Below are 26841 nucleotides of genomic sequence, written 5' to 3' on the forward strand. Positions count from 1 at the left end.
AGAATGTTCCACTTTTTTGCACTCATGAACTCCTGGGTAGCTTTGGCTGTATGCTTGGGGTCATTGTCCATCTGTACTATGAAGCGCCGTCCGATCAACTTTGCGGCATTTGGCTGAATCTGGGCTGAAAGTATATCCCGGTACACTTCAGAATTCATCCGGCTATTCTTGTCTGCTGTTATGTCATCAATAAACACAAGTGACCCAGTTCCATTGAAAGCCATGCATGCCCATGCCATCACGTTGCCTCCACCATGTTTTACAGAGGATGTGGTGTGCCTTGGATCATGTGCCGTTCCCTTTCTTCTCCAAACGTTTTTCTTCCCATCATTCTGGTACAGGTTGATCTTTGTCTCATCTGTCCATAGAATACTTTTCCAGAACTGAGCTGGCTTCATGAGGTGTTTTTCAGCAAATTTAACTCTGGCCTGTCTATTTTTGGAATTGATGAATGGTTTGCATCTAGATGTGAACCCTTTGTATTTACTTTCATGGAGTCTTCTCTTTACTGTTGACTTAGAGACACATACACCTACTTCACTGAGAGTGTTTTGGACTTCAGTTGATGTTGTGAACGGGTTCTTCTTCACCAAAGAAAGTATGCGGCGATCATCCACCACTGTTGTCATCCGTGGACGCCAAGGGCTTTTTGAGTTCCCAAGCTCACCAGTCAATTCCTTTTTTCTCAGAATGTACCCGACTGTTGATTTTGCTACTCCAAGCATGTCTGCCATCTCTCTGATGCATTTTTTCTTTTTTTTCAGCCTCAGGATGTTCTGCTTCACCTCAATTGAGAGTTCCTTAGACCGCATGTTGTCTGGTCACAGCAACAGCTTCCAAATGCAAAACCACACACCTGTAATCAACCCCAGACCTTTTAACTACTTCATTGATTACAGGTTAACGAGGGAGACACCTTCAGAGTTAATTGCAGCCCTTAGAGTCCCTTGTCCAATTACTTTTGGTCCCTTCATAAAGAGGAAGCTATGCATTACAGAGCTATGATTCCTAAACCCTTTCTCCGATTTGGATGTGTAAACTCTCATATTGCAGCTGGGAGTGTGCACTTTCAGCCCATATTATATATATAATTGTCAGGGGCAGATCTGGTCACAGTCACAGTGTGCAGCAAGAAATGCAATAAAAATAATGGAAAAATAACAACATAAAATTCTGCTACCACCTGAGAGCAATATATGCGGAAGGAAGGAGGTGGGCGGGATGTTTACGTCCTGCTCATCTCGGCCCCTCCGCTTCTATTGGCCGGCTGCCGTGTGACGTCGATGTGACGCCGAACGTCCCTCCCACTCCAGGAAGTGGACGTTCGCCGCCCACATCAAGGTCGTATGGAAGGGTAAATACGTGTGACAGGAAAAAATCATTTGTGTGACACGTTCAACAAATTGAACGTGCCACACACGATGGGGGCGGTTACGATCGCATACGATATCGTATGCTTAATCGTAACGTGTAAAGCAAGCTTTATTCCTCAGGTTGGGACTTTTTTTTTTATGTAGTTTTTTTGTATTCAGTACAAACAGGGAGTGGCCCCCTTCTCAGCGAGCTGGACATTTAATTCTGTGAATTCCCCTGACTGTATGTGTCCTGTTGGGACCCGGTCGCTCTCAGCCCTTAGCCACATTGAGGCCTATTTTAGACCCATGGTAAGGTTTTAATATTAGAGAGTGTAGGTACTATCCCAACTGGGTACACCTTGACGTTTGGTGAGATAGCTTTATGCTTTTTTTGATCAAAAACAGTGTTTACTAAGTACCCTATGTTTATATGCACTATGCTTTTATTTAGTTACAGCAGGGTATGTTTTCACAATTTTTTCCTTGGTTTCTCTTTGTCTCATGGCCAGTGTGAACATGGTCTCACAAGTTCCATGTATACCATCTCATACTCCGGCTCACTTTTTTGTTTTTATGTAGTTTTTTTGTATTCAGTACAAACAGGGAGTGGCCCCCTTCTCAGCGAGCTGGACATTTCATTCTGTGAATCCCCCTGACTGTGTGTGTCCTGTTGGGACCCGGTCGCTCTCAGCCCTTATCCACATTGAGGCCTATTTTAGACCCATGGTAAGGTTTTAATATTAGAGAGTGTAGGTACTATCCCAACTGGGTACACCTTGACGTTTGGTGGGATAGCTTTATGCTTTTTTTGATCAAAAACAGTGTTTACTAAGTACCCTATGTTTATATGCACCATGCTTTTATTTAGTTACAGCAGGGTATGTTTTCACAATTTTTTTCTTGGTTTCTCCCACCTGAGAGCAATATATCACATATACAGGGATCTAAAAGGAGGGAATAAAGGGAACAAACAATGTAAAAATGAAATAATGGGTAAAAGAGAAATCCCAGTCCAATCGCTGGTGGCGTGACCCTACTTACGTCATTCAACTATACATATAAAGGGCTGTGATCAGCGATGTGTGGTGATCCCTGGTGATGTGACCCTACATACGTTGTTCACCTATACATAAGGTATAAGGGGCTGTGAATAGAACTGGGGACAGGGGCTGGTGTGAGGTGATCAATGGTGACCTGACCCTACATACGTCATCCGCCTAGTCACACAGCATAAGGGGCTTAAATCAGAACTGGGCACAGGGGCCAGTCTGCGCTGATCACTAGTGACGTAACCCTACATACGTCATCTGTCTATACATAAAAAGGGCTGTACACAGCACTGGGAGCAAGGGCCGGTGTGTCGTGACCACTAGTGGCGTGGCCCACTAACGTCGCCTGCCTTTACATATAAAGGGCTGTGATCAGCACTGAGGACAAAGGCCGGTGTGTGGTTACGTGACCCTACATATGTCGTTTGCCTATATATATATAAAGGGCTGTGATCAGGACTGGGGACAGGGACCGATAAGCGCTGATCACTAGTGACGTAACCCTACATACGTCATCTGTCTATACATAAAAGAGCTGTAAATAGCACTGGGAGCAAGGGCCGGTGTGTTCACAAGTGACGTGACCCACATACGTCGTCTGCCTATACATATAAAGGGCTGTGATCAGCACTGGGAAGAGGGTCCGGTGTGTGGTGACCACTATTGACATGATCCTAAATACGTCGTCTGCCTATAGATATAATGGCATTGTGATCAGCATTGGGGAAAGGGGCCGGTGTGTGGTGACCACAAGTGACATGACCCTACATACGTCTTCTGCCTATATATACAGTTAGGTCCAGAAATATTTGTTCAGTGACACAAGTTTTGTTATTTTAGCTGTTTACAAAAACATGTTCAGAAATACAATTATATATAATATGGGCTGAAAGTGCACACTCCCAGCTGCAATATGAGAGTTTACACATCCAAATCGGAGAAAGGGTTTAGGAATTATAGCTCTGTAATGCATAGCCTCCTCTTTTTCAAGGGACCAAAAGTAATTGGACAAGGGACTCTAAGGGCTGCAATTAACTCTGAAGGCGTCTCCCTCGTTAACCTGTAATCAATGAAGTAGTTAAAAGGTCTGGGGTTGATTACAGGTGTGTGGTTTTGCATTTGGAAGCTGTTGCTGTGACCAGACAACATGCGGTCTAAGGAACTCTCAATTGAGAACATCCTGAGGCTGAAAAAAAAGAAAAAATGCATCAGAGAGATAGCAGACATGCTTGGAGTAGCAAAATCAACAGTCGGGTACATTCTGAGAAAAAAGGAATTGACTGGTGAGCTTGGGAACTCAAAAAGCCCTGGGCGTCCACGGATGACAACAGTGGTGGATGATCGCCGCATACTTTCTTTGGTGAAGAAGAACCCGTTCACAACATCAACTGAAGTCCAAAACACTCTCAGTGAAGTAGGTGTATGTGTCTCTAAGTCAACAGTAAAGAGAAGACTCCATGAAAGTAAATACAAAGGGTTCACATCTAGATGCAAACCATTCATCAATTCCAAAAATAGACAGGCCAGAGTTAAATTTGCTGAAAAACACCTCATGAAGCCAGCTCAGTTCTGGAAAAGTATTCTATGGACAGATGAGACAAAGATCAACCTGTACCAGAATGATGGGAAGAAAAACGTTTGGAGAAGAAAGGGAATGGCACATGATCCAAGGCACACCACATCCTCTGTAAAACATGGTGGAGGCAACGTGATGGCATGGGCATGCATGGCTTTCAATGGCACTGGGTCACTTGTGTTTATTGATGACATAACAGCAGACAAGAATAGCCGGATGAATTCTGAAGTGTACCGGGATATACTTTCAGCCCAGATTCAGCCAAATGCCGCAAAGTTGATCGGACGGCGCTTCATAGTACAGATGGACAATGACCCCAAGCATACAGCCAAAGCTACCCAGGAGTTCATGAGTGCAAAAAAGTGGAACATTCTGCAATGGCCAAGTCAATCACCAGATCTTAACCCAATTGAGCATGCATTTCACTTGCTCAAATCCAGACTTAAGGCGGAAAGACCCACAAACAAGCAAGACCTGAAGGCTGCGGCTGTAAAGGCCTGGCAAAGCATTAAGAAGGAGGAAACCCAGCATTTGGTGATGTCCATGGGTTCCAGACTTAAGGCAGTGATTGCCTCCAAAGGATTCGCAACAAAATATTGAAAATAAAAATATTTTGTTTGGGTTTGGTTTATTTGCCCAATTACTTTTGACCTCCTAAAATGTGGAGTGTTTGTAAAGAAATGTGTACAATTCCTACAATTTCTATCAGATATTTTTGTTCAAACCTTCAAATTAAACTTTACAATCTACACTTGAATTTTGTTGTAGAGGTTTCATTTCAAATCCAATGTGGTGGCATGCAGAGCCCAACTCGCGAAAATTGTGTCACTGTCCAAATATTTCTGGACCTAACTGTATAATGGCGTTGTTATCAGCACAGGTGACAGGGGCTGGTGTGTGGTGACCACCAGTGACGTGACCCTACATACGTCATCCACTTATGCATACAGTATAAGTGATTGTGATTAGCACTGGGGACAGGGGCCAGTGTGTGGTGTGGTGACGACTGGTGATGTGACCCTACATACGTCATCCGCCTATATCTACAGTATAAGTGGCTGTGATCAGCACTGAGGACAAGGGCCAGTGTGTGGTGACCACTAGTGACGTGACCCTACATACGTCATCCGCCTATACATACAGTATAAATAGCTGTGATCAGCACTGGGGACAGGGGCCGGTGTGTGGTGACCACTAGTGACGTGACCCTACATACATCATCCGCCTATACATACAGCATAAGTGGCTGTGATCAGCACTGGGGACAGGGGCCAGTGTGTGGTGACCACTAGTGACGTGACCCTACATACATCATCCGCCTATACATACAGCATAAGTGGCTGTGATCAGCACTGGGGACAGGGGCCAGTGTGTGGTGACCACTAGTGACGTGATCCTACATACATCATCCGCCTATACATACAGTATAAGTGGCTGTGATCAGCACTGGGGGCAGGGGCCAGTGTGTGGTGACCACTAGTGACGTGACCCCACATACATCATCCGCCTCTACATACAGTATAAGTGGCTGTAATCAGCACTGGGGACAGGGGCCAGTGTGTGGTGACCACAAGTGACATGACCCTACATACGTCTTCTGCCTATATATATAATGGCGTTGTTATCAGCACAGGTGACAGGGGCTGGTGTGTGGTGACCACTAGTGACGTGACCCTACATACGTCATCCACCTATGCATACAGTATAAGTGATTGTGATTAGCACTGGGGACAGGGGCCAGTGTGTGGTGTGGTGACGACTGGTGATGTGACCCTACATACGTCATCCGCCTATAACTACAGTATAAGTGGCTGTGATCAGCACTGGGGACAGGGGCCAGTGTGTGGTGACCACTAGTGACGTGACCCTACATACGTCATCCGCCTATACATACAGTATAAGTAGCTGTGATCAGCACTGGGGACAGGGGCCGGTGTGTGGTGACCACTAGTGACGTGACCCTACATACGTCATCCGCCTATACATACAGTATAAGTGGCTGTGATCAGCACTGGGGACAGGGGCCGGTGTGTGGTGACCACTAGTGACGTGACCCTACATACATCATCCGCCTATACATACAGTATAAGTGGCTGTGATCAGCACTGGGGACAGGGGCCAGTGTGTGGTGACCACTAGTGACGTGACCCTACATACATGATCCGCCTATACATACAGTATAAGTGGCTGTGATCAGCACTGGGGACAGGGGCCGGTGTGTGGTGACCACTAGTGACGTGACCCTACATACATCATCCGCCTATACATACAGTATAAGTGGCTGTGATCAGCACTGGGGACAGGGGCCAGTGTGTGGTGACCACTAGTGACGTGACCCTACATACATGATCCGCCTATACATACAGTATAAGTGGCTGTGATCAGCACTGGGGACAGGGGCCGGTGTGTGGTGACCACTAGTGACGTGACCCTACATACATCATCCGCCTATACATACAGTATAAGTGGCTGTGATCAGCACTGGGGACAGGGGCCAGTGTGTGGTGACCACTAGTGATGTGACCCTACATACGTCATCCGCCTATACATACAGTATAAGTGGTTGTGATCAGCACTGGGGACAGGGGCCAGTGTGTGGTGACCACTAGTGATGTGACCCCACATACATCATCCGCCTATACATACAGTATAAGTGGCTGTAATCAGCACTGGGGACAGGGGCCAGTGTGTGGTGACCACAAGTGACATGACCCTACATACGTCTTCTGCCTATATATATAATGGCGTTGTTATCAGCACAGGTGACAGGGGCTGGTGTGTGGTGACCACTAGTGACGTGACCCTACATACGTCATCCACCTATGCATACAGTATAAGTGATTATGATTAGCACTGGGGACAGGGGCCAGTGTGTGGTGTGGTGACCACTGGTGATGTGACCCTACATACGTCATCCGCCTATATCTACCGTATAAGTGGCTGTGATCAGCACTGGGGACAGGGGCCAGTGTGTGGTGACCACTAGTGACGTGACCCTACATACGTCATCTGCCTATACATACAGTATAAGTGGCTATGATCAGCACTGGGGACAGGGGCCAGTGTGTGGTGACTACTAGTGACGTGACCCTACATACGTCATCTGCCTATACATACAGTATAAGTGGCTATGATCAGCACTGGGGACAAGGGCCAGTGTGTGGTGACCACTGGTGATGTGACCCTACATACGTCATCCGCCTATACCTACAGTATAAGTGGCTGTGATCAGCACTGGGGACAGGGGCCAGTGTGTGGTGACCACTAGTGACGTGACCCTACATACATCATCCGCCTATACATACAGTATAAGTGGCTGTGATCAGCACTGGGGACAGGGGCCGGTGTGTGGTGACCACTAGTGACGTGACCCTACATACATCATCCGCCTATACATACAGTATAAGTGGCTGTGATCAGCACTGGGGACAGGGGCCGGTGTGTGGTGACCACTAGTGACGTGACCCTACATACATCATCCGCCTATACATACAGTATAAGTGGCTGTAATCAGCACTGGGGACAGGGGCCAGTGTGTGGTGACCACAAGTGACATGACCCTACATACGTCTTCTGCCTATATATATAATGGCGTTGTTATCAGCACAGGTGACGGGCTGGTGTGTGGTGACCACTAGTGACGTGACCCTACATACGTCATCCACCTATGCATACATTATAAGTGATTGTGATTAGCACTGGGGACAGGGGCCAGTGTGTGGTGTGGTGACCACTGGTGATGTGACCCTACATACGTCATCCGCCTATATCTACAGTATAAGTGGCTGTGATCAGCACTGGGGACAGGGGTCAGTGTGTGGTGACCACTAGTGACGTGACCCTACATACGTCATCTGCCTATACATACAGTATAAGTGGCTATGATCAGCACTGGGGAAAAGGGCCAGTGTGTGGTGACCACTGGTGATGTGACCCTACATACGTCATCCGCCTATATCTACAGTATAAGTGGCTGTGATCAGCACTGGGGACAGGGGCCGGTGTGTGGTGACCACTAGTGACGTGACCCTACATACATCATCCGCCTATACATACAGTATAAGTGGCTGTAATCAGCACTGGGGACAAGGGCCAGTGTGTGGTGACCACTAGTGACGTGACCCTACATACGTCATCCGCCTATACATACAGTATAAGTGGCTGTGATCAGCACTGGGGACAGGGGCCAGTGTGTGGTGACCACTAGTGACGTGACCCTACATACGTCATCTGCCTATACATACAGTATAAGTGGCTATGATCAGCACTGGGGACAGGGGCCGGTGTGTGGTGACTACTAGTGAAGTGACCCTACATACGTCATCTGCCTATACATACAGTATAAGTGGCTATGATTAGCACTGGGGACAAGGGCCAGTGTGTGGTGACCACTGGTGATGTGACCCTACATACGTCATCCGCCGACGTGACCCTACATACATCATCCGCCTATACCTACAGTATAAGTGGCTGTGATCAGCACTGGGGACAGGGGCCAGTGTGTGGTGACCACTAGTGATGTGACCCCACATACATCATCCGCCTATACATACAGTATAAGTGGCTGTAATCAGCACTGGGGACAGGGGCCAGTGTGTGGTGACCACAAGTGACATGACCCTATATACGTCTTCTGCCTATATATATAATGGCGTTGTTATCAGCACAGGTGACAGGGGCTGGTGTGTGGTGACCACTAGTGACATGACCCTACATACGTCATCCACCTATGCATACAGTATAAGTGATTGTGATTAGCACTGGGGACAGGGGCCAGTGTGTGGTGTGGTGACCACTGGTGACATGACCCTACATACGTCATCTGCCTATACATACAGTATAAGTGGCTATGATCAGCACTGGGGACAGGGGCCAGTGTGTGGTGACTACTAGTGACGTGACTCTACATACGTCATCTGCCTATACATACAGTATAAGTGGCTTTGATCAGCACTGGGGACAAGGGCCAGTGTGTGGTGACCACTGGTGATGTGACCCTACATACGTCATCCGCCTATACCTACAGTATAAGTGGCTGTGATCAGCACTGGGGAAAGGGGCCAGTGTGTGGTGACCACTAGTGACGTGACCCTACATACATCATCCGCCTATACATACAATATAAGTGGCTGTGATCAGCACTGGGGACAGGGGCCGGTGTGTGGTGACCACTAGTGATGTGACCCTACATACATCATCCGCCTATACATACAGTATAAGTGGCTGTGATCAGCACTGGGGACAGGGGCCAGTGTGTGGTGACCACTAGTGACGTGACCCTACATACGTCATCCGCCTATACATACAGTATAAGTGGCTGTGATCAGCACTGGGGACAGGGGCCAGTGTGTGGTGACCACTAGTGACGTGACCCTACATACATCATCCGCCTATACATATAGTATAAGTGGCTGTAATCAGCACTGGGGACAGGGGCCAGTGTGTGGTGACCACAAGTGACATGACCCTACATACGTCTTCTGCCTATATATATAATGGCGTTGTTATCAGCACAGGTGACAGAGGCTGGTGTGTGGTGACCACTAGTGACGTGACCCTACATACGTCATCCACCTATGCATACATTATAAGTGATTGTGATTAGCACTGGGGACAGGGGCCAGTGTGTGGTGTGGTGACCACTGGTGATGTGACCCTACATACGTCATCCGCCTATATCTACAGTATAAGTGGCTGTGATCAGCACTTGGGACAGGGGTCAGTGTGTGGTGACTACTAGTGACGTGACCCTACATACGTCATCTGCCTATACATACAGTATAAGTGGCTATGATCAGCACTGGGGACAGGGGCCAGTGTGTGGTGACTACTAGTGACGTGACCCTACATACGTCATCTGCCTATACATACAGTATAAGTGGCTATGATCAGCACTGGGGAAAAGGGCCAGTGTGTGGTGACCACTGGTGATGTGACCCTACATACGTCATCCGCCTATACCTACAGTATAAGTGGCTGTGATCAGCACTGGGGACAGGGGCCAGTGTGTGGTGACCACTAGTGACGTGACCCTACATACATCATCCGCCTATACCTACAGTATAAGTGGCTGTGATCAGCACTGGGGACAGGGGCCAGTGTGTGGTGACCACTAGTGACGTGACCCTACATACATCATCCGCCTATACCTACAGTATAAGTGGCTGTGATTAGCACTGGGGACAGGGGCCAGTGTGTGGTGACCACTAGTGACGTGACCCTACATACGTCATCCGCCTATACATACAGTATAAGTGGCTGTGATCAGCACTGGGGACAGGGGCCAGTGTGTGGTGACCACTAGTGACGTGACCCCACATACATCATCCACCTATACATACAGTATAAGTGGCTGTAATCAGCACTGGGGACAGGGGCCAGTGTGTGGTGACCACAAGTGACATGACCCTACATATGACTTCTGCCTATATATATAATGGTGTTGTTATCAGCACAGGTGACAGGGACTGGTGTGTGGTGACCACTAGTGACGTGACCCTACATACGTCATCCACCTATGCATACAGTATAAGTGATTGTGATTAGCACTGGGGACAGGGGCCAGTGTGTGGTGTGGTGACGACTGGTGATGTGACCCTACATACGTCATCCGCCTATAACTACAGTATAAGTGGCTGTGATCAGCACTGGGGACAGGGGCCAGTGTGTGGTGACCACTAGTGACGTGACCCTACATACGTCATCCGCCTATACATACAGTATAAGTAGCTGTGATCAGCACTGGGGACAGGGGCCGGTGTGTGGTGACCACTAGTGACGTGACCCTACATACGTCATCCGCCTATATATACAGTATAAGTGGCTGTGATCAGCACTGGGGACAGGGGCCGGTGTGTGGTGACCACTAGTGACGTGACCCTACATACATCATCCGCCTATACATACAGTATAAGTGGCTGTGATCAGCACTGGGGACAGGGGCCAGTGTGTGGTGACCACTAGTGACGTGACCCTACATACATGATCCGCCTATACATACAGTATAAGTGGCTGTGATCAGCACTGGGGACAGGGGCCGGTGTGTGGTGACCACTAGTGACGTGACCCTACATACATCATCCGCCTATACATACAGTATAAGTGGCTGTGATCAGCACTGGGGACAGGGGCCAGTGTGTGGTGACCACTAGTGATGTGACCCTACATACGTCATCCGCCTATACATACAGTATAAGTGGTTGTGATCAGCACTGGGGACAGGGGCCAGTGTGTGGTGACCACTAGTGATGTGACCCCACATACATCATCCGCCTATACATACAGTATAAGTGGCTGTAATCAGCACTGGGGACAGGGGCCAGTGTGTGGTGACCACAAGTGACATGACCCTACATACGTCTTCTGCCTATATATATAATGGCGTTGTTATCAGCACAGGTGACAGGGGCTGGTGTGTGGTGACCACTAGTGACGTGACCCTACATACGTCATCCACCTATGCATACAGTATAAGTGATTATGATTAGCACTGGGGACAGGGGCCAGTGTGTGGTGTGGTGACCACTGGTGATGTGACCCTACATACGTCATCCGCCTATATCTACAGTATAAGTGGCTGTGATCAGCACTTGGGACAGGGGTCAGTGTGTGGTGACTACTAGTGACGTGACCCTACATACGTCATCTGCCTATACATACAGTATAAGTGGCTATGATCAGCACTGGGGACAGGGGCCAGTGTGTGGTGACTACTAGTGACGTGACCCTACATACGTCATCTGCCTATACATACAGTATAAGTGGCTATGATCAGCACTGGGGAAAAGGGCCAGTGTGTGGTGACCACTGGTGATGTGACCCTACATACGTCATCCGCCTATACCTACAGTATAAGTGGCTGTGATCAGCACTGGGGACAGGGGCCAGTGTGTGGTGACCACTAGTGACGTGACCCTACATACATCATCCGCCTATACCTACAGTATAAGTGGCTGTGATCAGCACTGGGGACAGGGGCCAGTGTGTGGTGACCACTAGTGACGTGACCCTACATACATCATCCGCCTATACCTACAGTATAAGTGGCTGTGATTAGCACTGGGGACAGGGGCCAGTGTGTGGTGACCACTAGTGACGTGACCCTACATACGTCATCCGCCTATACATACAGTATAAGTGGCTGTGATCAGCACTGGGGACAGGGGCCAGTGTGTGGTGACCACTAGTGACGTGACCCCACATACATCATCCACCTATACATACAGTATAAGTGGCTGTAATCAGCACTGGGGACAGGGGCCAGTGTGTGGTGACCACAAGTGACATGACCCTACATATGTCTTCTGCCTATATATATAATGGTGTTGTTATCAGCACAGGTGACAGGGACTGGTGTGTGGTGACCACTAGTGACGTGACCCTACATACGTCATCCACCTATGCATAGAGTATAAGTGATTGTGATTAGCACTGGGGACAGGGGCCAGTGTGTGGTGTGGTGACCACTGGTGATGTGACCCTACATACGTCATCCGCCTATATCTACAGTATAAGTGGCTGTGATCAGAACTGGGGACAGGGGCCAGTGTGTGGTGACCACTAGTGACGTGACCCTACATACGTCATCTGCCTATACATACAGTATAAGTGGCTATGATCAGCACTGGGGACAGGGGCCGGTGTGTGGTGACTACTAGTGACGTGACCCTACATACGTCATCTGCCTATACATACAGTATAAGTGGCTATGATCAGCACTGGGGACAAGGGCCAGTGTGTGGTGATCACTGGTGATGTGACCCTACATACGTCATCTGCCTATACATACAGTATAAGTGGCTATGATCAGCACTGGGGAAAAGGGCCAGTGTGTGGTGACCACTGGTGATGTGACCCTACATACGTCATCCGCCTATACCTACAGTATAAGTGGCTGTGATCAGCACTGGGGACAGGGGCCAGTGTGTGGTGACCACTAGTGACGTGACCCTACATACATCATCCGCCTATACCTACAGTATAAGTGGCTGTGATCAGCACTGGGGACAGGGGCCAGTGTGTGGTGACCACTAGTGACGTGACCCTACATACATCATCCGCCTATACCTACAGTATAAGTGGCTGTGATTAGCACTGGGGACAGGGGCCAGTGTGTGGTGACCACTAGTGACGTGACCCTACATACGTCATCCGCCTATACATACAGTATAAGTGGCTGTAATCAGCACTGGGGACAGGGGCCAGTGTGTGGTGACCACAAGTGACATGACCCTACATATGTCTTCTGCCTATATATATAATGGTGTTGTTATCAGCACAGGTGACAGGGACTGGTGTGTGGTGACCACTAGTGACGTGACCCTACATACGTCATCCACCTATGCATACAGTATAAGTGATTGTGATTAGCACTGGGGACAGGGGCCAGTGTGTGGTGTGGTGACCACTGGTGATGTGACCCTACATACGTCATCCGCCTATATCTACAGTATAAGTGGCTGTGATCAGAACTGGGGACAGGGGCCAGTGTGTGGTGACCACTAGTGACGTGACCCTACATACGTCATCTGCCTATACATACAGTATAAGTGGCTATGATCAGCACTGGGGACAGGGGCCGGTGTGTGGTGACTACTAGTGACGTGACCCTACATACGTCATCTGCCTATACATACAGTATAAGTGGCTATGATCAGCACTGGGGACAAGGGCCAGTGTGTGGTGATCACTGGTGATGTGACCCTACATACGTCATCCGCCTATACCTACAGTATAAGTGGCTGTGATCAGCACTGGAGACAGGGGTCAGTGTGTGGTGACTACTAGTGCCGTGACCCTACATACATCATCTGCCTATACCTACAGTATAAGTGGCTGTGATCAGCACTGGGGACAGGGGCCAGTGTGTGGTGACCACTAGTGACGTGACCCTACATACGTCATCCGCCTATACCTACAGTATAAGTGGCTGTGATCAGCACTGGGGACAGGGGCCAGTGTGTGGTGACCACTGGTGATGTGACCCTACATACGTCATCCGCCTATACCTACAGTATAAGTGGCTGTGATCAGCACTGGAGACAGGGGCCAGTGTGTGGTGACTACTAGTGCCGTGACCCTACATACATCATCTGCCTATACCTACAGTATAAGTGGCTGTGATCAGCACTGGGGACAGGGGCCAGTGTGTGGTGACCACTAGTGACGTGACCCTACATACGTCATTCGCCTATACCTACAGTATAAGTGGCTGTGATCAGCACTGGGGACAGGCACTGACGGCAGAATCCACTGGTGCCATATAAATACAGTGGAACCTTGGATTAAGAGTAACTTGGTTTGAGAGCGTTTTGCAAGACAAGCAAAGCTTTTTACAAATTTGTAACTTGGTTTAAGAGCAATGATTTGCAATAAGAGCAAATTCTCACCGTGCACATTTCCGTTTCCGTCCTTTCACCGCGCTCTGACCCGCTCTGGAGGTAACTTTCTGTATATATGTACTGTATATAGTATACCATTGTACAGTATATACTATATAGCATGTCAGCAATTTGCATTTGTGGATATTGTACCTTCTGCTAACCAGTATAGCACATTGCTTGTATTGTACTCTGATTGCCTGTGCAGTATTCCTACACCACACTTGTTTAGTTCTGTCCTTATTTTGGGGAGAATAGATTTGGGGTGTCTTTTTTGTGTACTGTATTAGAATAAGGGTTGTCATATTTATACATCATTATTTCTCTCTATAGTCCACCTCCCGCACACCAACAGCTCTATTGTAAGCTAATCTGCAGTTTAATTTGTTATATATGTCTCTACTGTACAGTGTTTTGTATTAGTGTCCTGTAATAATTTTATATGAATACAGTACATTATTTTGTATTACTGTACAGTGTTTTGTATTAGTGTACTGTAGTAATTTTATATGAATACAGTAGATTATTTGTATTACTGTAATAAGTTTGTATAAATACAGTAAATATTTTTGGGTTGTGGAACGAATTGTCTGTTTCATTTATTTCCTATGGGAAAATTCGCTTTGATATAAGAGTAACTTGGTTTAAGAGCACAGTCCCGGAGCTAATTCTGCTCGTAGTCCAAGGCTCCACTGTAATGGATATCTGGATTTTTTGGTGCATGTCGTCTCGATAGATCAGATCAGGGTATGGGATCGTGGTACCCGGGCTTTCCTCCTCCCAGGCAATTTGTTCCCCAATCCCTGTATGTAAGGGTCTCACATCACGGTAGCAGCCTATTTTGGAGGAAAGATCTGCCAGTGTGCATCCCTGAAGGAAGCGTCCCACTGTACTGGGCATATACCCAGAAGGATGCCACTGTACCATGTGGCACGATTGTCACTGACACACGAAGTACAGAAGCCAAGGCAGTGTCTTGTTGGCGCCCCTGGCAGCCAGGGAACATATTCTGCCAATGTCACCGATCCAGACAGCTAGCTGTTATTTCTATAGCACTGACATATCCTGCAGCGCAGTACACAATCCTGACACTGGCATATTCCGCACTCATAGTCAGTGGCTCAGGCTGAACTTTCCCCTGACCGCAGCACACAGCCTGTGGGCACCGCAGCTACTTACATGTCCTTGGCTGGTAAGTTCTTCCCTTCCACCACCCGAATGAAGAGGGAGCTCCGTCCGGCCATGGCGGTGAGAGGAGGGTTCAGCAGCCGGCTCCCGGGCTCCGCTCCCTGCACATTAGTCCTCCGGGCTCCGCTCGGCAGGTGCTGCTGTGGCTGCGGGGAAATAGCAGTCAGATGCGGGCAGCGGCGGAGGAGCCCTCGGGGGGCGGGGCCACAAGTGCTCACGAGCTGCTCTCCCTTCTCCTGGAGTTCTGTGACGTCACAGGGTCGTGACGTGTGGTGCCAGCCTGCGGAGTGAATGGAAGGAGTGCTCAGACACTCTGAAGCTGAGACCTCGGCTCTCACTGCCCACTCCGGAGCAAAGATCTGGGACAATCTGCTCTGCATAGGTCCCCTGTCACTGTGTGCATGGCTATAGAGGGCAGAGCAAATTCAGAGCTCTCCCCATACAAATCACCAGGGCAGGACAGCTTGGGGCCCCTGTGCAGGAAATTGTGCCTGGGTCCCCCTCCTCTTATGGCACCAAAAGTTATGATATATATATATATATATATATATATATATATATATATATATATATTATATGAATAATAAAAAAAAAACAGTCGCACTCTGCAACAGCACAGTAATATACTCCCTAATAAATAAATTGGAGGTAATTAGAGCATTAGAATGCATTATAATATTAGCCCAGAGCCACTTCATGGCACCCTCCTTTGCTGGATCCTACGCTACACTGCATCTGTTTCCTACACAAGATCAGCAGGTGACCACAAGAGCCTAGTGTGGTCACCTGCTGATCTTGTAGGTTTTTAAGAATCCCAAAAAAAGATGCAGTGTAGCGTAAAATCCAGCAAAGGAGGGTGCCATGAAGTGGCTCTGGGCTAATATTATAATGCATTCTAATGCTCTAAATACCTCCAATTTATTTATTAGGGAGTATATTACTGTGCTGTTGCAGAGTGCGACTGTTTTTTATTTTTTTTATTTTTTTATATATTGCTTCATGAACAGATACGCATTGATATGATACCTATTCACATTGGGAAGTGCTGCCAGTCCAGTTTGAAGTCAGGCAAGTACCGGCATGGGAGACCGGCTGGGAATCCCTGGTTGGTTTCATTCGTTTTCTTTATATATATATATATATGGTCACCATGTACAAGGAGTTTGTATGTTCTCCCCATGTTTGCGTGGGTCTCCTCCGGGTACTCCGGTTTCCTCCCACAATTAAAAATATACTGATAGGGACCTTAGATTATGAGCCCCAGTGGGGACAGTGTTGCTGATGTATATAAAGCGCTGTGGAATTAATAGCGCTATATAAATGAATAATTATATATATATATATATATATATATACACATATACATATGTGGTGCCCTGGACAAGCCAGGGGCCACATAGAACAACACCTACACACCCCACACTCCCGGTCAGGCACACCGAAGTCAGACACAAACCCTTGTTGCCTTCCTCCAGGGGCTGATGTCCACACCAGGGGGGTGGGCCAGGCAGTTGGCCCCGCCCACCGAGGAGTACACAGTCCTGGAGGCGGGAAAACCAGGCAGTTCAGTTTTGAGCAGAGAGGAGTTTGAGAGTGGAAAGTGGAAGGAAGGAAAGTGGTAGCAGAGCAGACTGAGGTTGGTCCGGGTGTGTGGCCCGGACGGATCAGCAAGGTTGGCAGACGGTGGTGACCGTCTGCAGGAGTGGCCTATTGGAGCTAACCGTAAGGACCGTGGACCGGCGGTGGCCCGGCGGTACCGGACCGGTACGCAAAGAGAAGCCAGCACCATCCGGCAGGGGCTTACGGACCCCGGCAAGGCTACGAGTCACCGTGAATTTGCCAAATCCGTTAGCGAAGGGAACCTCCTGGGTTTCCCAGCAGCCAAGTCCCGACAGAAGGCAACCGTCCAACCGAGAGAGGGAAACACAGTCACCGCCAAGGCTAAAGTTCCCAGGGCCAGAGCCTGCGGGCAAAAAGGGCTCCTTCAGCAACCTTCAAGCTGGGGAGCGGGTTACCGGTGGGAACCCATTGGAACCATTACACTACATAGGTGCAGGGAAAGGCAGTCACCATCAACCTGCCGGGAGAAACAACACCGCAGCCGTCTGTGGGACCCGTCCATCCAGCCGTGTGTTTTACCGAGAACTGTGTCCTCATCATTGGCTGAGTGAGTACCACCGTGCCGTGCGGCACAGCGCTGCCCCCGCGACCCTGCACCTCACCAGGCCCCGTAACCCGCCTGCCATCCATCCCTACCCCATCACCGGGCCCCGGGGCAACCAACCCCCTACCCACGGAGGGGAGAACTAACATCCAGGCTGCCCCCTGTCATCGCTCCCGGGATCCCCGTCCAGAGCAGTGGTGGTGTCACCAATATCACCACAATCGTGGGTGGCGTCACGGACAATAACCAAATCCCCACAATCAATCCCCACCCTTTTCACTCACGGGCGAGGAACGCCGCTCGAGTCCCCGGGATCCGGACCACCGCTCGAGCCACCACCGAGCAGCAGCCGCAGCAGCAGCGGCCGGACCCGAGCAGTGGAAGAGCGCAGCGTCCCCTCCTCCGCCCGCGACACATTCGTATATAAATATATATATATATATGTACTGCCCCCGTGTCAGCAGCCGAGCTGCTCGGATCAGGATCCGCGGTGGCTCGAGGGTCGTCTGGACCCAGGAGTCTTGCAGCCACTCGAAAGAAGGGGGGTATTTACAGAGGGTGTTGTATTGAGAGTTCGCGATGCCACCCATGGTGTGTGGTAAGGTAGAGTACCACCCCTGTAGCTGGGAGTACCCGGTGGCGATGGAATGGGCAGCCAGGTGTTTAACCCCTCCACGGGTAGGGGGGATGCCCCGGGACTCGGTGGTGATGGTAGGGAGGTGCCGTTGGGGAGGTAAGGGTCACTTGCGTACTCACTCAGTCCAATAATGCTGACACCGACAACTTAGTAAACCAAAGTTCTGGACACCGCTGCCACTTAGAGGGAGCACGTTTGGGTCCCGTTTCTGCTGGTGTTGCCTGTTGATCTGTGACCTTTCCCTTGGCACCTTGTTTCCTTCTAGTTGGTCCGTATAGCTTGAAACTAGTCGGCTCCTGCTCCCTAGTGTGGCTAACTGAGGGATCTGGCTCTCAGGGGTCACGCTTGGGATTTCTTGGACCGTATTTGTGGAAAGTCCTATCCCTCTCGTTGCGCTAGTACCCCGATTTTGGAGCGGGTGGAGAGCGGATCTTGAAGGCTCCGTTCTCGTCAGGCGAATTGTCAGGTTGCCTGAAGCTACTCTCTGACCCAGGGTCTACGTACCCCGTCGTGCCCGGGTCCCAGCCCGGTGATGGTACAAGGCCGCTGGCTGTCCTCCATGACAATGCCCCTTGTCATGATCCCCTGCGACCAGGCCCAGACCAATGTCTGCTACCTAGTACTTCCAAGGAGCCCAGCTCCTGACCTCCTCTCTCTTTCACCTCCAATGCTACACTCTCCCTCTCCTGACACTCCTGACTTCCCCTTTTCCAATGCCCCAAGAGGACGACCCTATTCCACTCAGGCCGTCTACTGGTGTGTCTAGTGGGTGTGGTGCAGAGTGTTCCTAGGATTTTGAATAGCTGGTTTTGGCAACACCATTAGTTAGGGACCCATAACCAAGGAGGAGATAGATACTCCCCAGCCTCGCCACTCTGCCAATCCCTTCACTGGCTTCCCATCGCCCAACGACTCCAGTTCAAAACATTAACCATGACATACAAAGCCATGCACAACCTGTCTCCTCCCTACATCTGTGACCTAGTCTCCCGGTACCTACCTGCACGCAACCTTAGATCCTCACAAGATCTCCTTCTCTGCTCCTCTCTTATCTCCTCTTCCCACAATCGTGTACAAGATTTCTCCCGTGCATCCCCCATACTCTGGAACGCTCTACCTCAGCACATCAGACTCTCCACTACCGTGGAAAGCTTCAAGAGGAACCTCAAGACCCACCTCTTCCAACAAGTCTACAACCTACAATAGCCCTCAGCCCAGTAGACCACTGCGCAACCAGCTCTGTCCTCACCTATTGTACCATCACCCATTCCCTGTAGACTGTGAGCCCTCGCGGGCAGGGTCCTCTCTCCTCCTATACCAGTCTGTCTTGTACTGTTAATGATTGTTGTACGTATACCCTCTTTCACTTGTAAAGCGCCATGGAATAAATGGCGCTATAATAATAAATAATAATAATAATAATATTACACAGAAGGGCGGATTGCACAATACCCTGTGACGACCTGATGGGCCAGGGCATCACATTCCCCCTTGGTTAAACGTAGTTTGTCCCCGAGCTACAGGACATCAGAGGTTTATTATTTTTTTTTTAAAACTGTGGAAAATAGAAAAAGAACATTTTTATTTACACAGGTTCATCCCACAATAGGGAGGCTTGTCACTTAAACGTTACTTAATATTTTATGAGTTCATCTTTCCAACGGTGGAACACTACCGGTTTCAGTAGTAGCGGAGGCTCTACTTGCTCCGTTGCAGCCTCTTCTTGCAATAGTCCAGTCCCAATCTCCAGGATCCCATTAACCCGCCACCCAAACAAACTGACCCCCTGCAAACCTACTGTGGGTCCGTGACCAGGTTAAGGTCCCGGGTGTTGTGATAGACGACTCTGGTGGGCACAGGAGGTGCAACTATTTACAAAAACACAAGTTCGTGTTGGTCACAACCAGTCCTGTGACCGTGGTCCATTTTTACTTTATATAATCAACAAAGTCCATGTACCGGGTGTACACACTATGAAATCTTCTTGCAAATCAGGTAACTTCTTTTCGTTCATTTAAACCCGTTCAATTAAATGCTTATCTCCTTACAGTTTCTATATGAAAAATAATAAACTTAGAAAAATAATAAATGAAGGCACAGATACCTAACAATTCTGTTAAAACATCACACTACTGGTTCCCGTAGCCACGCTTCCTTGCGACTACGTATTATCAATGCCGGCACAGACTCTTCTTCCAACATCACATGCTTGGTCACCTCTAAGACATACCAGCCCCGCTCTCCACAATGCTGGGTGTAGGTGACCATATCTTCTGGTTGTAGATTTTGCTCAGGGTGTCCCTTGGGGAGGTGCTGCGCCACATCCCGTCGTGACACGAACACCCGGCTGTGAGTCCTGCCTCCCGAATAAACCCCCATCCCTGTACGGGGTCAAAACGGTCCACCAGACCACGGCACCGTGGTCCTCGGACTTGTGAAGCAGCGCTCCTCACTTGCTCATTCTCCTCACAGTTGCGGGTGGAAAGCGCCCGTCGTCGCCAGTTTCGTGTCGTTATCTCCACTTGTAGTTGCTGATGATGTCATTCCCAGTAGGGGGCGTCGGCATCCGGCCTCGGCTCTTTAGCTGGCTCTGGCTTCAGGTGCACTCTTGCGGCCCGAACAGCCATTGGGATGCCGCACGGCGGTGGAACCGGCAGCTCTCCAGGCTCCACTTCCACCTTGGGTACCAGAGAAACCGCCGGGGTTTCAGGGTCCGGGTGCTCCGGCTTTGAGGACGGGCCCGGTGATGCGGCCGGGTCTGGCCGGTGTCGGGGTGACCGCTGACGTGACCGGGTCGAGGGACAGAACCGAGGTTCCCACAGCTGGGGCTTCACACAAAGGCACCGAAGCTTCCGCTGCCGGGGTAGAAGTGGGCAGCTCGGCGTCCGCCGAGGATGGGGTTGGTGGCGGTGGAGTGCTCACCAGGAGCGGGGGCGGTCCGGAACCCACAGCCGCATTGGCCGGATTGGGGTAATCAACAGGGACTGGGTAACCGCTTACCCTCTCTTCTTGTGGGATCTCTATCTCATGGGCTTGCACCGCTATCGCCAGGCTCCTCATCTCTTCCCTCCAGTGATCCAAGATGAACAGGAACTGCATCCGCATCCTCCTGCACAGCTGCTCTGTCTCTTCCTCGATCCAGGTCGCGTCCCGGGAACAGCATGTTTTGACGACCAGCTCCGCTCCGCCATCTTGCCTCTGCGCTATCCAGGGACATTATGGCAGAGTCCTGGAGACCCTGCTTCTCTTCCGCTGTAGTTACGTTCCAGCACTCCCCCTCTGTTTTCACTCAGCACTCCTCTCGATGCTGTGGCCCTCTGGGAACTTCTGCTCCGGCCTCACACTCAGGACGAAGGGCGGGGCTTCTGCTGCACGTGCATTCGAGGGGAAGATTGCGTTTTAGCATGAAAAGATGGCGGAATTGGCGGGAAACGGGATCTTGACTCGCGGTCTTCAAGGTGCACGTCCCCCAGGTAAGTGGGTACTGCTTGTATACTGTTCGTGACGCCAAGTTTTTCGAGGTGTACCAGCCCCGTGTCAGCAGCCGAGCTGCTCAGATCTGGATCCACGGTGGCTTGAGGGGCGTCCGGGCCCAGGGGTCTCGCGGCCACTCAAAAGAAGGGGGGTATTTACAGGGGGTGGTGTATTGAGAGTTTGTGATGCCACCTGTTGTGTGTGGTAAGGTAGAGTACCACCACTGCAGCTGGGAGTACCCGGTGGCGATGGAGTGGGAAGCCAGGTGTTTAACTCCTCCACGGGTAGGGGGGATGCTCCGGGACTCGGTGGTGATGGTAGGGAGATGCCGTTGGGGAGGTAAGAGTCACTTGCGTACTCACTCAGTCCAAAAACACTGACACCGACAACTTAGTAAATCAAAGTTCTGGACACTGCTGCCGCTGAGAGGGAGCACGTTTGGGTCCCGTTTCTGCTGGTGTTGCCTGTTGATCTGTGACCTATCCCTTGGCACCTTGTTTCCTTCTAAATGGTCCCTATAGCTTGAAACTAGTCGGCTCCCGCTCCCCAGTGTGGCTAACTGAGGGATCTTGCTCTCAGGGTTCACGCTTGGGATTTCTTGTACCGTATTTGTCCTTTCCCTCTTGTTGCGCTAGTACCCCGATTTTGGAGCGGGTGAAGACCGGATCTTGAAGGCTCCGTTCTCATCGGGCAAATTGTCAGGTTGCCTGAAGATACTCCCTGACCTAGGGCCCACATACCCCGTCGTGCCCTGGTCCCAGCCTGGTGATGGAACAAGGCCGCCGCCTGTCCTCCATGACAATGCCGTGCCCCTTGTCATGCTCCCATGCGACTGGGGGTCCAGCTCTTACCAGGCCCAGACCAATGTCTGCTACCTAGTACTTCCAAGGAGCCCAGCTCCTGACCTCCTCTCTCTTTCACCTCCAACGCTGCACTCTCCCTCTGCTCACACTTCTGTCCTCCCCTTTTCCAACCCCCCAAGTGGGCGACCTTATTCCACTCAGGCCGTCGACTGGTGTGTCTGGTGGGCAGGGCTGTGGAGTCAGAGTCATGGAGTCGGAGTCAGTATAAAATGCACCGACTCCGTCTCCTAAAATATATAATAAATTGGGGACAGTAGTGCAATGCAGAGTGTGATGAAATTTTTTTCATAGGAATTTGGGAAAGTTATGAAATATCCTATAAATGTCTGTTCTATTCCTGATCTAAGGCTACATTCACACACAGCGTTTTTGCTGCGTTTTTTGAGGATACGTTTTTCAGCTGCAAAAGCAGATCAGCTTTTTAAAAAACCGCATCACCTGAAAGGTTTTTGAGCTTATAAATAATGCTTTCAATAGCAAAAGCAGATTAGAAAAACACCACAAACTCACTGCTCATTCTCTGAGAGGATCCTCACAAATCAGTGTGGCTGAATGTCCTATCTTGAAACCCATTGCCTTTGCTGGGATGCCCAGAGTCACTGCATTTCAGGCCTAAAACACACTTCCGCAAAAAAAAGTCCGTGTGACACGGTCCATTTTTCGGGTCCGTGTTCCGTATTTTTGGGGCGTTTCTCCGGTACGTATGGCATCCGTGTGATGGCGTATGTGAGCCGTGTGCACGTGTGGAATGTCCGTATTGTCATGAAATACGTACGTGTGCAGTCCGTGTGCCGTCCGTTTTTTTGGATACGTATTTTCACACCAAAAACCTTGTTAGACCTTCATAATGTGCTCCTGGTGTGTTAAATTGGTCAATTAACTACCCAATTTGTTTAGTTTGCTTAAATAACCTTAAAAAACATGGCTTCAAAGCTCTTTCTCACATTAGACACACTCCAAAATGTCTCTCTCCAATGAAGCAACCATGTATTTGCTCTGGTTGATATCTAGGAGATTTGGGGTTAGGCGACATATGATTGAAGAAGAACCACCACTGGAGAAAAGGATGTGGATTCACCCCCTTGTAAAGCTCAGGAAAACACATGGCCATTTTAATATTTTATATGGGGAAATGCGGAAATTTCCACCTAAATTCCAAGCCTACTGCCATCTCACCATTAATTCATTTGACAACATCCTTGGCCTTGTGTACCAACGTTTGAAGCATCAGGACACCTCTATGCGCCTCAGCATCTCCCCTGAGGAATGACTGTTGGTGACTTTACGGTAGGTGTTGACATGTATACTCATGCTTTATCTGTCATTTTGAAATACATGTTAAGTTGCTTAAGCATCATTTTGTAGAAATTATTAAATGTAAAAATATGGTTTTTGTAGAAAACTTATATTGATCACTTAACCACATTGCAAAATCAAATTAAAAACTGAGAAGTCACTTCTTCCATTCTATCTCTACCAAAATTAAAGAAACAAGAGGCTTAACTCAAACAAACTTGTTTATTAAACACAGAATTAGATATTTTTCCAATATGGAAAGTAAAGATCACATATGCTTTTCCCAACCAAAGAAATTATAAAAAAAACATACACAGTATCTCGCCAGTCATTGGATGTTACAAATATTTGGTGTGAAATATAAATTACATGAATAGTCAAAGTAATGTCATGTTATTATTCTATTTCAGCTACCTAGCAACTGGCCAATCCATCAGCAGTCTGCATTTCGAATTCTTATTGGGAAGGTCCACAATTGGCAAGATTATCCTGCATACCTGTACTGTGCTTTGGGAGACCCTTAGGCATGATGTTATGCAGCTGCCTTCAACACAGGAATGGATGCACATTGCAGATGAATTTTTGGAGAAAACAGCTTTTCCTAATTGTATTGGTGCCATTGACGGAAAACACATTAGAGTGAAGAAACCACCGAACTCTGCATCAAGATATTTTAATTATCATAAGTTTTTTCTGTAGTTATTTTGGCCATGGTAGATACAAACTACTGCTTTTTATTTGCGGATATTGGGGCCTATGGCAGTGGCTCAGATGCACGCATTTTCAGAAGCTCACATTTAGCAAGACGATTAATGTCTGATAGTTTAGGTTTGCCTGCACCAAGACCATTGCCTGGTACTAATGGCCCAATTGTCCCTTTTGTAATTGTTGCAGATCAGGGGTTTGCATTGTCAAGACATTTGATGCGTCCATATCCCAGAAGGGGGCTGGACAGATCAAAAGCCCTATTTAATAGCAAATTGGCAAGAGCACGTTGCTATGTAGAACGTTCCTTTGGCATTTTGGCCTCAAGATGGCGCATTTATCAAACCACCATCCAACTCCAACCAACCACCGTCAAGGCTGTCATTAAATCGACAGTAGTGTTACATAATTACTGTAGATTACATGAAAGCAATGACGAAGATATTGAGAAGTTGCCTGATTTAAATGCACCATTTGTAGAGAATGGTAGTGTCAGAACCACTGTGTCCACTTCTGGTCTACAAGTGAGGAATCAGTTTAAAGATTTTTTTAGTTTAAATAGCCATATTCATGTATAATTTTGACATTAATAAAGTTTGTTAACACTTGGTTACATAAGCACAAACACATATGTAATATAAAAGAGAAAATGACCATACGTATAATTTTTGTTTTGTTGGTTGGTTGTGTTTGTGGTCCCCAAAAGTCATTGTGATATAACAATATTGTTATGACATCAGGAATTTTTGTTATTCTAAAAACAGTACTACTGAATGTACATGACTAATAATTTTGTTATGAAAAAGTTAGTCCAGAATTATTATTTTACCTATGTATGTATGTTCTCTTTTGCAAAACACCCTGTATTTTTTTAGATATACAATTTTGTCAGGGAATTTAGCCCATACAAAACACCATCCTTGCAATAATGTCACGCAAACATAATTTGTTTGACACTATTGGAATACAAGTATGGGACCAGACCATATGCAGATACTGCATAGTGGCTGGATTTTTAATAATAAAGGTGTCTGAATGTTAGTGTAGTAGTTTATGTGCGTGCATCTTATCCCTAAACCCAGTTTATTCTAATGGATGGTCCAAACAACATGTCCAGAGCAAGGCATCATTCTAACAGGCAGGTATTGTTTTTGAAGTGATAGATAAATTGCTACTGTTTTTTTGTAAATGGAAAAAAAAATATGACCACATGCATATAGAGTAAGTAATGTGTTACATTTTGAAATGTTTTCCCACCAGCAATACCCTAGAAAACATACCAAAATGTAAAATAATACATACAATATCACATTATGATTCAACTAAATCCTCTAGGCTAGTGGTGTTGTCCTGTGTAGGCTCCATTGCATTGACATCTACAGAATATGTTTGCTGCACAACAGTAGATGTTGTAGTGAGTGTCTGATCAGTCTTTCCAATAGTAACAGTTGTTGTACTTGGAACAAATAATGAGGCAGTTGTTTGTGCAGATGGAAGACCAAGTGTAGGTGGTACATATTGATGTGTTGGAAGAGGCTGAGTATGTGTGTATGTGAAGTTAGTTGGGTAAGTCTGATGTTGAAAGTACTGTTGTGGATTATTAGGAACATGGTATGCTGTTGGTTCTTGAATCATTTGAGGTAGTCTATGAACATTACTAACAATACTAGGATAGTTAAAAGAGGTTTGCATTGGTGTTTGTTGGGGTATTTGTTGGACAAATGTTGGCTGTTGAGATGGCCTTTGTGTCATTAATGTACCTGTTTGGTGTGGGATAACTGTTGGCCTAATTTGTACATCAGTTACCATAGAAGAAGATGGACACTGTATATGTGTTTGTTGCACTACAGGATTAAGTTGAAAATTAGAGAAATGTTCTTCTGTTTGGCTTTCCACAGTTTGTTGAGTTGTGTTTGTGTGTGGGCAATGTGGATTGGCTCTCCATTGTTCTATCACTTCAAAACAATAAATGGGTTCTGGCTCACGTTGGGTAGCAGATATTAGTGTTATTAAGGACGCCCTCAATCTGTCCTGCCTATCAGGTGCAACCAATGCTAGAGAGGGAGAAAGGGAGCGGCAAAATCTCTCTCCATCACTCTCTGGTATCAGTGAATTCATCATGTGTATAATTCTGGTATCAATGATATCTGGCAGG

At 48.1% G+C, this 26841-nt stretch overlaps 1 protein-coding gene across 2 annotated transcripts in view; it reads right to left on the bottom strand.

Moving 5' to 3' along the window:
• Nucleotides 1–15826, bottom strand: part of LOC142291618 (ras GTPase-activating protein 4-like) — a 352484-nt gene extending 336658 nt beyond the window's left edge. Inside the window, exon 1 of one of the 2 annotated variants that reach the window (XM_075336273.1) lies at nucleotides 15539–15826. In XM_075336273.1, the coding sequence (XP_075192388.1) occupies nucleotides 15539–15603 (65 nt within the window). In that variant the 5' untranslated portion in view covers nucleotides 15604–15826. The remainder of the gene's footprint in view (nucleotides 1–15538) is intronic. The other variant, XM_075336274.1, reaches the window with a different exon arrangement.
• Between the last annotated feature and the right edge of the window lie 11015 nt (nucleotides 15827–26841).

Source organism: Anomaloglossus baeobatrachus, chromosome 2 (genome assembly GCF_048569485.1).
Source record: "Anomaloglossus baeobatrachus isolate aAnoBae1 chromosome 2, aAnoBae1.hap1, whole genome shotgun sequence".
Classification (NCBI taxonomy): Eukaryota; Metazoa; Chordata; class Amphibia; order Anura; family Aromobatidae; genus Anomaloglossus; species Anomaloglossus baeobatrachus.